General features: G+C 41.2%; 1 protein-coding gene across 1 annotated transcript in view; it reads left to right on the top strand.

Annotated features, from left to right (window-relative positions):
• MKLN1 (muskelin 1) overlaps positions 1-12,262 on the top strand; it is a 106,823-nt gene that overhangs the window by 14,078 nt on the left and 80,483 nt on the right. The window contains exon 3 of the mRNA XM_063307966.1: positions 11,032-11,101. Coding sequence (XP_063164036.1) covers positions 11,032-11,101 — 70 coding nt within the window. The remainder of the gene's footprint in view (positions 1-11,031; positions 11,102-12,262) is intronic.

Here is a 12,262-nt window from a genome sequence, read left to right as displayed (position 1 = left end):
CTCTGTATTTGGAGCAGTTTTGCCTGGCGCTTTTTCCTTGCAGTTCCAAAGCCAGCATTTCACTGCGCCTTACTGTGTCCCTTGTAAACACATAACCAAAGCATTGGGTAAACTATAATGTTTCTTGGCTGCTACTTCTCCTAGCCTTTATCAACGGAACATGACAGTGTTCCGTTGATAAAGGCTAGGAGAAGTAGCTGGAGAAAAGCGGTGCCCATCCAGCAGAAAAGACAAAGCAAAACTCTAAAGAGAAAACAGAATGTGCAAGAAATCTTCAGTGTGTTTCCTGAGTCCTTGCTACTTAGAAATGTTCTTTGTACTATTTGAAAGAAGGTAACAGGGAGACCTGTATCAAAATAAATGGAAAGGGAGCAGAAACTCCAAATGCTGCTCAATTGAGTGGTGTAGATTGAGGAGCTGGGATTGTTTTCTAGAAGATGACAAGCTTCAAAAGCTCCATCAGGTCTATGTAATCATCTCAGGGGCTTGAGCAGTGAGTTGGATGAACAAGTGGAAGTTAAAACTGCAAACAAATTGCACAAAGGAAATGCACATGATCTGCATTCATCATTGTCTTTGGTGATGTTTATACAAGGACTCTGGGGGAGTCTCTCTCGGCTTCTGCTGAAAGAGACCCATTTTAAGCATTTATGATATGGAAGAGAACATATAGCTGCACCAGAAACCATACTCAGCTCGAATCTTTGGAGATAGCTCCCTGTCAGAGGAAGACATGACTAAGTTAGATGGGACAGTATCCTCACTTGGTGCAAAATAGCTTTGTAGTATATTATAAGATGCTGTAGGCCTGTTGGCCAAAATCTAAGGTACAGGTATGATCACATAGCTATGCAAGTATGGCAGCTGCCTGAACAAATATCAGGATCTCAAAGGGTCTGCTATAAAGATGTGTCACTTTTCTGAGAATCTGAGATAGCAGCTTCATGCCAGGAAGGATGAAACAGGGATTTCCAGTCTGTGAGTTGGTTTCCATGAGGATTATCACTCTGCCTTTTCTTTCTCTTGAACCTGACAACGATATAGGTCTCACAGTTGATCTGGATTGTTCTTTCTATAACAGAGCTGGGGAGTGCATGGGTCCTCACACGTTGCTGAGCTATGTTTCTCAGAATATTGACTGTTGGCCATGCTAGCTGGATCTGCTGGGAATTGTGGTTCAGCAACATCTGGAGGGCACAGGTTCTCTACCCTTCTAATATTAATGCTAATTACCATAAAACCTTATGAATGTAAAATAAAAAGTAAATGCAGGGGAGAATGCTTTCTGAAAATGGAATGTTCTGAACATGCAGCTATCAGGTTCCCTGTGTTGGAAAGATACATTTCTTTGGTCTTTTGTATATTGAATATTCTAATGGCTGAATTATTCTGATTGATTATGTCTGATCACACCATTCAGGACTTTCAAAGGACAAGATTTGTTTCTTGAATGCCTGCTCAGCCAATTCAGCTTCTTGTCTCCTTTCCAAGCATTTTGTTGTAAGAAAAGTGCAGCACTGGTGTTTTCTTCAGCTGTGTTTTCTGAAATAGAGAAAAAGCTTATTTCTTACCCATTTCTAAGCCCTATTCAGTAGTGGGAATTGCAGTTGTTCTTGAATCATTTTGTATTTTTTTGTGTGTGTATTGTATTGTGTACTTGATAAAGCTTTTAAGAAAGATTAAGCTGGAAGATATAACTTTCCCAAAGCCATCTATGGATTTGAAGAGAAAATTAAGCCTGTATCTCCTTCTTGCAGCTTCAGTGGTTTCTTACTGATGGTAACATCTAGGGACTTAATAAAGCTTTTTTTTTTTTCCTTGAAAGAAGAAAGCCGGGGTTCTTAACCTGGGATCCACAGACCCCTTGGGTGTTTGTGAAATGATTTCAGGGGGTCCATGAGCTTCAATGGGAAAAAAATCACAACATAATTTTCCCTAAGCTCTATCTGAAATTTAGCTTGTCTTTCTATTGATTTAATGTATTAATAAAGAAGCATATCTATTCCTATATTCCATATCTGTTATTCTTTAATATTTTGATAGCTGCATCTGAACATAATTGATTTCCTTTGGGCTCTTGTTCCTTTTTTGCTTGCCACTAGTGTTAAAATCTCACATCCAAAAAGTTTTTGCCCACCATGGATGTAATCAATTTATGCGTGAAAATCACTTGTGGGCAAAAACTCTTTTGTGGATAAAAAAGGAACAAGCCTTCCTTTACAATACGGTCCATATGTATGTATTTTATTTTATGCAGTTAAATACATTTTTCTGAGAAGGAGTCCATAGGTTTTCCTAGACGCAGAGGGGTCTTTGGCACAAAAGTACTAGCACGACCACTTCTTTGCCAGTGATCTGAAACTAACTGTAAGAAAACGCACTAGATGACCTGTGGGCTGTGGGTAGCATTGTGTATCTGACTGCTGCCAATACTTTGGTAGAAAATGCCAAGAAATCACCTCTTGAAAGACATCTTAGGTGTCATAATTGGAAAGAAAAAGTACTTCCCTTGGAGGGCTTGCCTGATAACCATCAGCCCTTGTTGGAAAGGTGTGTTCGGTTGGGCTGCTCTTGACCCTTGTACGTTATCCATTATGTGATTCTGAAAATGAATCGTGTCATAGACCTTTTGCTAGCTCTTTCTGGCTGCCTCCAAGCTCAGTTTGGGCCTGCCTGCCTTTACTGAGGAGATATTAGCAAGAAGTCGGAGATATTTCCTTTTGTCAGCAGCAGATAAATAGGTCTTTATCGGTTGTAAATCAAGCAGCTAGCTCACAGTGGGAAAGAAAGATGACTGAAGGATGTATGGACCATAAGTGGATATAATCCATAGTGCAAGTGCCAAAGACTGCACACTGAGAAGCGTCCCAGTTGTATGGTGCTTTTTCAGAGGAGAAAGTAGTTCATTGTTAGAAATGACATAGAAATGGGGGAAGGGGGGCTCCTGTCTGCAAGACCAAGAATTTACCATGCTTGATTTTTAGTGCTGTCACAGATGCTTCTGAGAAGAACATATCAAGCCCTGCATATCCCGAAAGTTTGGAATTCAGAGAGAAGTGCTGGTCTGAACACAGACCCTCCTTTTAGCAAACAGGTTGGAAGAACTCCATACCGCATGACATTGGGACACACCAGGGAGTACCTTCCTGCTAAGCATGATTCTCCCTGCCTGTTTGAAAAATTGAAGCTGGGCCTGTTCTGGGTTCCGCCATATGAAGTCAAAGGACCTAGGAGACAGGCCTTCTTGATTGTAGCCCCCACTTTAGGAGCATGCTCCCCCAAGAGATACAGTTAGCCCTGAGCCTCCCTGTGTTCAGGAATGCCTTCAGAACAACTTTATTTCAAAGGATGTTTGGTTATTAGAATATTTCTGGTGTACTTGTCTAGCCAAGAAAGACAAAAACCTCAGGAAGGAACTTAACAAAGAGTTTCAAAGAGGTGTTAGAAGAGACAAGAAGCAGCATTACAACATCTGTAAAGACGTAGAAGATAGAAACGGAAAAACAATTATTGTCTTTCAAAAGATCTCCAAACTCAAAAGAAGAAGGCTCTAATGCTGGGAAAGGTGGAAGAAAAGCGAAGAAGAGGATGACCAGCAGCAAGGTGGATGGACTCAGTTGTAGCAAGACCTGAAGGGCCAAGTTGAGACAGATCACAGGTCTATCTGTGTGGCTTCTAAGAATCACCACTAACTTGATGATACATATAAGCAATCAATCAGTCAATATGAATACGTAGCTCCATTGAGAAGTCTGTAATGATTGGAAAGGTGGAAGGAGAGAGAAGAAGAGGACGACCAGCAGCAAAGTGGCCGGACTCAGTTGCAGTGGCGATGGGTGCACCATTGAAACGTCTGAAAGATCAGGTTAGGGACAGATCGTCATGGAGAAAATCTCTCTCTGTGGTCACTAGGAGTCGACACTTACTCGATGGCCCATAATCAATCAATCCTATTAAATAATTGGGCTCCATCTAAAGGTCATGTAAGTAGCCAGTCCTCCCTCTGTTGCCGTGTGTTGTGATGGATGTGTGATTTTTCCGATGCTGGTGGGCATAACTGATCTGTGAAGTGGCAATTCTCGATGAAGCTGCGCTAAGCCCATCTTCATTCTGTGCAAATGAAACTCATTTTTAAAAACTGAAGCTTTTTGTTTCATTTGTTAATGGCTAATTAAGTAGAGTAGCGTGCTGCCTTTGAAGTTACCTGTACAAACTAAAATGGGCTTGGATCCTATAGGGACATTTCTGACAAACAAATGCATTACTGTGTAGAGGAGTTTGTCCATTTAATTATCGAAGTCTCTGGTTTGTATAGAGAATTAAGGCAGCTTCTAATTTATGTCATAAACTAATAAGCAATAATAAAACCTCATGAAAGTATTTCATTGCAAGGACTTGGAACCAATTTTAAGTTTGCTTTCTGAAGTAAAATGCGGATAGGGTTACATTACTCTGAAGCTGTGGTGTGGCTGTTGTATTCAAGCGAGAAATGTGTTTTTATTGAGAACGAAGCTTACTGGAAAACACATCTGTTCAAATTGCAGCAGATACGTGCCCCAAAGTTCAAAACCTCTTGATAACAGACATGCTTCACTCACTTGTATTGCTTAGTCATGGATCGTGCGATGCTTCATTGTTCCATGTCATCCTTTTGTCTAGATTGTTGTTGCAATCTGCCCTATATCTGAAGAACTGCTTTGGGGAAATGCTTTTAATTATGTCCATATGAGCGCATTTGTGGCTCTCATTCTCCTATGTATATTTGATCAGATGCTTTTCGTGCACCGACAGCCTTTTTCTAGCAAAGCTCCGTGTGGGCTGTGGACACCTGATGCTACTTGGCATAGTTGGAGCATGGAGAATCTTCACCTTCAAGATACGGGAAGGGAATAATTATGCTTGAAAGATGCTTGCTGTTGTCTTTCACTCTCCACCTTTCCCCACCTGCCACAGCAACCTTTTAAGTCTCTGGAACAGAGACTGCATCTTTTGAAGTATATTAAAAATGAAAAATATTATCCAAGAATGGCAGGGGTGGAGCAGTGACATCAAGGGTGGAGCTAAGGCTGGATTTTTTCTTTCTGGTTTTTTTTTTTGAGGACTTTGGGGTTTTTTTAAGGCAAAACAGGAGCAGAGCCCAGCAGAGGTCTTAGATACCTTGTTAGTACTTCCTTTAAAAAGAAGGCAAAGATTCTACCACCCAAAACCAGAGCTTTGTCTCTGCATTTTGGTGGCATCCTTTTCAGGGAGGCAGGGATATTGCGCTGAGGGCTACGTGTTATCTACACTTGCTGTGCCAAGGCTAGGAAGACCTGTGGCCCACTGTATCAGGCTCTCCTGCAAAGGTATTGTTAGAAGCCAAAAATGGTTCCTTTTCATGCCTAAGGAGTTCTGGGCACATCCAGACACGTGAAGAGGCAGGTTGACAGCAGAGCATGTAGGCTTGATGCCGTAGTTCAGCCTCAGGTGCAGGTAGCACTGCAGGGTCTCAGGTATCGGGAGGGGGGCGCATGGAAACACCCAGGAAGGGGGAAAAGAGCCAGAGCATTAGTGCATGAGAGTATGCACTCTCGAGCTGTTTCTCCCTGATAGCAAAGTGCATTCCTTAAACACACACTTACTTACATTGGCTTATTTGCTTGCCCTAGGCTGTAGAGTTCTTACTACTCCTATGATATACATTGGCATTAGCCAGTACCTCTTTTCATGCTGAACATTTGTTGGTATTAGCCGGCTTTCTTCACCCCTCATTTCCTCACCCATCTCTCTATGTATTTCAGAACTTCTGCCCAGGCAAGACAGAAGATAAAGAAAAGCAAATAGTTACTTCTATCACATATTCTTAAAATAGGACATAAGCATACAGTGGTGCTTAAAGGTTTGTGAACCCTTTTGAATGTTTAATACTACTGCATCACTATGTCCCTAAAACGTAATCTGTTCTTCACACAAGTCCTAAAACTAAATAAGCTACATATTTGTGTCTGGCAAAAGTACGTGAACCTCTGGGACAGTGTTTCTCAACCATGGCAACTTTCAAATGTGTGGAGCTCAACTCTTAGAATTCCCCAGCCAGCATGGCTGGCTGGGGAATTCTGGGAGTTGAGGTCCACACATCTGAAAGCTGCCAAGGTTGAGAAACACTGCTCTAGGATTATCAGTTCATTTGAAGGGAAAATTAGAGTCAGGTGTTTCAGTCAATGGGATGATAATCAAGTGTGAGTGTGGGAGGTCCTACCTTATTTAAAGAACAGATTCACTATCGAAGTCTTACCTTCACAACATAGATATGTGGAGCCTGCTCAGAGTCCCCTTTTGGGGGGGAGATGGGCACTAGCACAAATTTGAGACATAAATAAATAAAAGTGTCTCATGGCTCAAACGAAGGAGATTTCTGAGGACCTCCAAAAAACAGGTGTTGATGCTCACCAGGCTGGAAAACATTATAGAACTATAGACTTCACCAGTCCACTGTCAGGCAAATTGTGTACAAATCGAGGCAATTCAACACCATTGTTACCCTCCCCAGGAGTGGTCAACCAACCACACCAAGAGCAGGGGGTGTAATACTCCGGGAGGTCTCAGAGAAGCCCAGGGTAACGTCTAAGAAACTAAAGACATTGGCAAGTGTCAGTGCTGATGAATCCACCTTTAGGAGAACACTGAACAACAATGGTGTTCGTGGCAGGGTGGCAAGGAGAAAGCTACGATTCCCCAAACTGATGCCCATCTCCAGTTTGCAAAAGACCATGTGGATAAGCCAGCATGCTGTTGGAAGGATGTTCTATGGATGGTTGAGACCAAAATAGAACTTTGGGGCTTGAATGAAAAGAGTTGTTTGGTGAAAGGCAAACCCTACATTCCATCATAAGAACCTTATCCCATCTGTGAAACATGGTGGTAGCAGTATCATGCTGCCTCTGGACCAGGACAACTTGCCATCATTGATGGAACTGTGAATTCTTAATTGTACCAGCAAATTCTACAGGAAAATGTCAGGGTATCTGTCCATAATCTGGAGCTCGAGAAAAAGTGAGTCATACAGCAAGACAATGACCCAAAACACACAACTCGTATGACCAAAGAATGGTTAAAGCAGAAGAAAGTTAATGTTTCGGAATGGCCCAGTCAAAGTCCTGACCTTCATCGGATAGAAATGTTGTGGAAGGACATGAAGTGGGCAGTTCATGCGAGGAAGCCCACCAACAACCTGTTCTGTGAGGAGGAATGAGCTAAAATTCCTCCAAGCCAATCTGCAGGACTGTTGGAAACATTTGGTTGCAGTTACTGAAAACAAAGGTTCACCTAGTTTTGCCAGACACAAACATGTGGTTTTGGGTCATTTTCTTCAATAAATCAACGAACAAGTATAATGTTTTTGACTCATTTGTATAATTGGATTCTCTTTATCTAGTTTGAGGACTTGCGTGGAGAACAGGTCATATTTTAGGTCATATTTATGCGGAAATATTGAAAATTCAAAGGGGTTCATAAACACTTAAGCACCACTGTTATCTAGGAAGATCTTTTGAAGGGAGGAGAGTTTCAGAAGTACTCCCTATGTCCTTAACTGGTGAAATACAGATAAAATCTGAAGAATCTTGCTCTTGATTTCCTGTAGACTGTACTTCTGTATGATGGGAGGGTGTCCTTGGGTCTTGGAAAAGTCCTTTGACTCCACTGATTTCTCTAGGAGATATTTGTCTTTCCCTTCTTCATTGGGAAGAAGAGAACATTAAAAAAACAAAATCTAGGAATGTAAATACATTTGTGAAGCAGCTCCATCTTGGGTAGCCCTGTGAGTTTTATTTACAATTTGGCGATGTCAGCAGGTTTAAAGTTGTATTTCGTGCTTGGAGTCCAGAGACTTGACGTTTCTAACCTGGAGATGAATAAGTGGTGTCCATGAGGTTTTAATTTAAAGATGTGTCAGAGGTCAGAGGTTGGGAGTTTAGAAATGGTAGCTATGCTCCAGATGTTTCCCTTTTCAAATGAATTTGCCTATTTCACACAGAGTATCCTGCCTTTCTTACAGCAGATTTGCTTTATAGTTTGCTTTAGACTGAAAGATAGCGACGTGTCTGAGACCTAGATGGATGTTAAAATTGAGAAGTCTTTTCAAGATAGATTATATAGACCTATAAATCTTACTCTTCAGTTTTGTAAAATTACCACGGTTATGTTTTCTGCTGTGCTTGGAAATATTTAGGGCTGCAGCATTTAGTCCCATGAATGATTTAAAGTCTTTTAAGTGGCTTGAAAAGAAGTCACTGATTCTTCAAAACATTTCAGTTTTTTAAATAAAAAATAAATTTGCCTTTCAGTTGAGTTTGACTCCTGGTGACTTACATGGACATGCCCGTGTAATTTTCTTGGCGTGACCTCAAAGTGGTTTGCCATTGTTGTCTTGAGCGATTTTTTTTCGGTTTTCCAGTTTATCAGCCCTTGACTTCCTTGTTAAGTCTTCCATCAGAGGACTCAGCTGAGCTTCCTAGTGCTGATAAAAATTGAACTGAGAAGGAATTTTCACAAAAGAACCGTTCTCGTTACTCTTGCACAGAAGGAAGCAATCTTCTGAAACGGTTCTTGCTGTGATATGCGCATCCAGAGTCACATATAAACTTAAAAAACTGACGTTCTTTGGCATTCCAGATGGATTTCCCCAGTACGTTTTTAGTCAGGGTGATAACTTTACTAATACCCTTTTAATGCTTCTTGCCTTTTTTGAGATTGTCTCTGAGATATGCATTATGACAGTAATAATTGATTTCCAAATAAAGGCTGAGCCAGTGTAAAATAATCTGACCTATTGACACAAGCCGTTTCACGATTTTCATTTTGTTGGCTGACACCGGATTCTCTCTGGCAGTGAGTGAAGCTGGAGGACGATGTGTCTCTACAAGTTACAATTTAAAACCCTAACAGTGAGGTCTTACTAGCTTACTAGCAGCTATTTGCAGCTAAAGAGGGAAGAACATTTCTCAATATTGCTTTCTTTTGGCCAGTTTGAGGTAGTTCTTGACATTACGTGAAGCTTAATAGGAGCATACATACATACATGCACACCTAACCATGAAACTGTTATTTTTAACGTAAACAGTTTTATGTGAAGCCCAGAAAAAGAGTGAAAAATCGTGAGCAAACAAAATTGGAGGGAAGAGACAAGAAAACATAGAGCTGTGCCACTCTGAAAGAGTATTGTAGCCTCTAACATAAGAGTATGCTGCTCGTGCTATGTATCTTTAACATGGTTAACTGCATAGAGTACAGACTATTCAGTTTTGGGAAAAGAGAAATAAAAAAGCTTAGATTGGCAGGGTTTCTTGTGAATTGGTCCAGATATGCTTGAATCTCAGACTGATCTTTCCGTTCTGAAGTTATTTTAGATTTGTAAAGCTTTTGAGTCTCAGATGCAAGAATGCGTATGTATATTCCAGCTGTGCAAAAACGGTTCCGGATTGCCACCTTGTTCAATATAGCTTGCCTCAAGACTGAAAATATAAATGGGTACACATTTGATTCCCTGTATTTGCCTGCAGTGAGTAAAGTGGTGGTTCAAGTGAACCTGGAAGGCTCTTGTAAAATAGCTGTGGCTGTGTTGGCAATTTCTGCTTTATGTATTTGCAAACCCCAAGGGTGAGCAAAGGCTGCCATTATATGGGTGCATACTTCAAAAAGGCAAATTTATTTAGAATACCTTTTTACTATTTCTTTACATGTTTAAAATGCCTGTGGTGGGGTTATTAACAATACAGGTAGTCCTTGCTTAACTAACACAATTGAGACCGGAATTGTGATTGCTAAGTGAAGTGGTCATTAAGTGAATCCGACCCAATTTTATGACCTTTTCCAGTGGTCATTAAGTGAATCATTGCAGTTGTTAAGCGAACCACGTATTTGTTAAGTGAATCATGTGGTTCCCCATTGAGTTTGCTCGCCAGAAGCCAGCCAGGAAGGTGAAAAATGGCAATCACATGACCACAGGATGCTGAGACGGTCATTAATGCGAACCGGTTGCCAAGCACCCCCAAATCGTGCTCACATGATCATGAGGATGCTGCGACAGTCATAAGTGTGAGCACCAGTTGTAAGCCGGTTCTTTTCAGCACCATCGTAAGTCTGAACCATCACTAAATCACTAATTGCCCAGGGTCCCCTTTTTGAGGGAGATGGGTGGTGATAAAAATTTGAAAAATAAAAATGAATGGTCATTAAGTGAGGACTACCTGTACATAGCTGGGAAAGAATTAGGAGCTACTGTATTACGATGAGGAACAGCATGGGTGGAACTGAAGCTTCTTTTGGAGATGATGAGAATCTGATTTCTTCTTTCTGTAAGAAGAAAAGGGATGGCTTCATGTTAGTTTAGAACGGACTCTGGGAAGTATTGCAGCCGTTACGTTTTGTGCGGGAGCAAGACGAGTTTTCTCCCTAATGGGGCAATGGTATGTAATAAACCACGATTCTGCAATATTGGTAGCGAACCGTAAGGCTGTGCCACATTTCAGATTTGATTCAAAATACGTGGAAGACATGACAGTTTAATGAGTTCCTGGGAGGTGCTGCAGTCACGGTGCTGGTATTCTGAGGTGCCTCTCCCAGATCAAACCCTAGTGAGCTCCATCAATTTTCCTGTTGACCTTTTTGGGCTACCCAAAAATAATAAATAATTTATTATCCTGTTGATAATAAAAAGAAGCAGCCACCTCTGGTGCTTTTCATTTAATGTTAACTTTTGTACCAAAATTCCTAGTTTGTTGGTTTGTTTACATTTGTTTATGGTTGGGTTGTTTGAGGTTGTGGGGGACTCCCCCTTTCTGGTTTATTTGAATATGACAGGCTTTGAATCCTGATTTGGACATAACACAGCACTAGAGATTTTCTAGCTTGCTTAATCATTCCTGTTAACGGAGGCCCCGGATACGTATCATTAGGCAGCCTGTTATGCTTAGTTGAAAGAGGACTTTTGAAAATGATTGCCTATTATCAATTTTTTTTTTTATATATGTCTCTCTCTCTCTGTGTTTCTAGGAACATTTTAGTAGACAAGCCCAATGATCAATCGTCACGGTGGTCTTCTGAAAGCAACTACCCTCCCCAGGTAAGTTTTGATCGCACGTTGGTATTGAATCCTGGCCACAACCAACAGAAAGTCATTTTGATGAATCTGAATAAATGTTATACTGCATGACCATTCTGTTTATAGTAATATTCCGTTGGTGCAGTATTAAACTTGTAAATACAATCTAACTGGATCTGTGTGAGCTCTTGATGCTAACCATACAACCTTAGAGCAAACGAGCCAGGAGTCATTGACTTCCGTACATGGCTGGCACCACTGCATGGTTAAGAATGGTGCTGTGAGTGTCTAAAAAATTAATTTAGATAATTAAACATAACCAAAGTTAGCTTGAAAGATCACCTTGATACCTTGTGAGATCTTGGACAGTTGGGATATTTTTATAAAAAGCTTTTTAAAAAATGGAGGGGAGTAAGCACTATTTGAGAGTTAATGTATATGGTAAATCCCAGCACAGGTCATTGCCTCTCTGAATAATTGATCCTGCTGTTGCACTGCTCTTACTGTTTGGATGGTTTTCCTAGCATTCAACTGCTTCTCTGTAACTTAAGACCATTATTCCAGGGCTTACATTCTGGAACAATTATCATTTTATTGTATTGTATTAAATTTTTAAACCGCCCGACTCCCAGCAACTCTGGGTGGTTCACAGATAAAAACACACAGAGCAATAAAATAATACCACAATAAAAACAGAGAACAGAAGATGGCACAAAGTGGGCAACCACCAAGCAAACCCGTATTACGCAGAAGGGGGCTTCAGTCACCCTCGCCAAAGGCCTGGGCGAAGAGCAGGACCCAGTCTTCTTCCGTGTGACGTCCTTCAGGTATTTGAAGAAGGTTGTCATATGTCCAGTGTCATGTTCGTTGTTGCAATGTTCAATGTACATCATAATGTTTCGCATGCCATGGTGCTGTCGCGCGTTCCGGTTGGGAGGGAGCTGCCGGGAGACCTTGTACCAGGCTTTCTATCTCTGTTCATTGGGATGGAATGTGTTTGGGTTATCATTTGTGTTCAAGGTCCTTTTTGCCCGTTGATTAGCAGAACTCGTTAGGAGCACCTGGGATGGGGAATTTGAAACGGTTGAACGAAGGGGGAGGGATTACGTTCGCACCAAGGGTTTTTAGTTTGTATTTGGCGCGCTTTTGCTCATTCTCAGCTTTCTTTGTGATTGCTCACTA

The sequence above is a fragment of the Candoia aspera genome, chromosome 7, assembly GCF_035149785.1.
Source record: "Candoia aspera isolate rCanAsp1 chromosome 7, rCanAsp1.hap2, whole genome shotgun sequence".
NCBI lineage: Eukaryota > Metazoa > Chordata > Lepidosauria > Squamata > Boidae > Candoia > Candoia aspera.
Note: the sequence above shows the minus strand (reverse complement) of the source record. Positions and strands in the feature narration are given on the sequence as shown.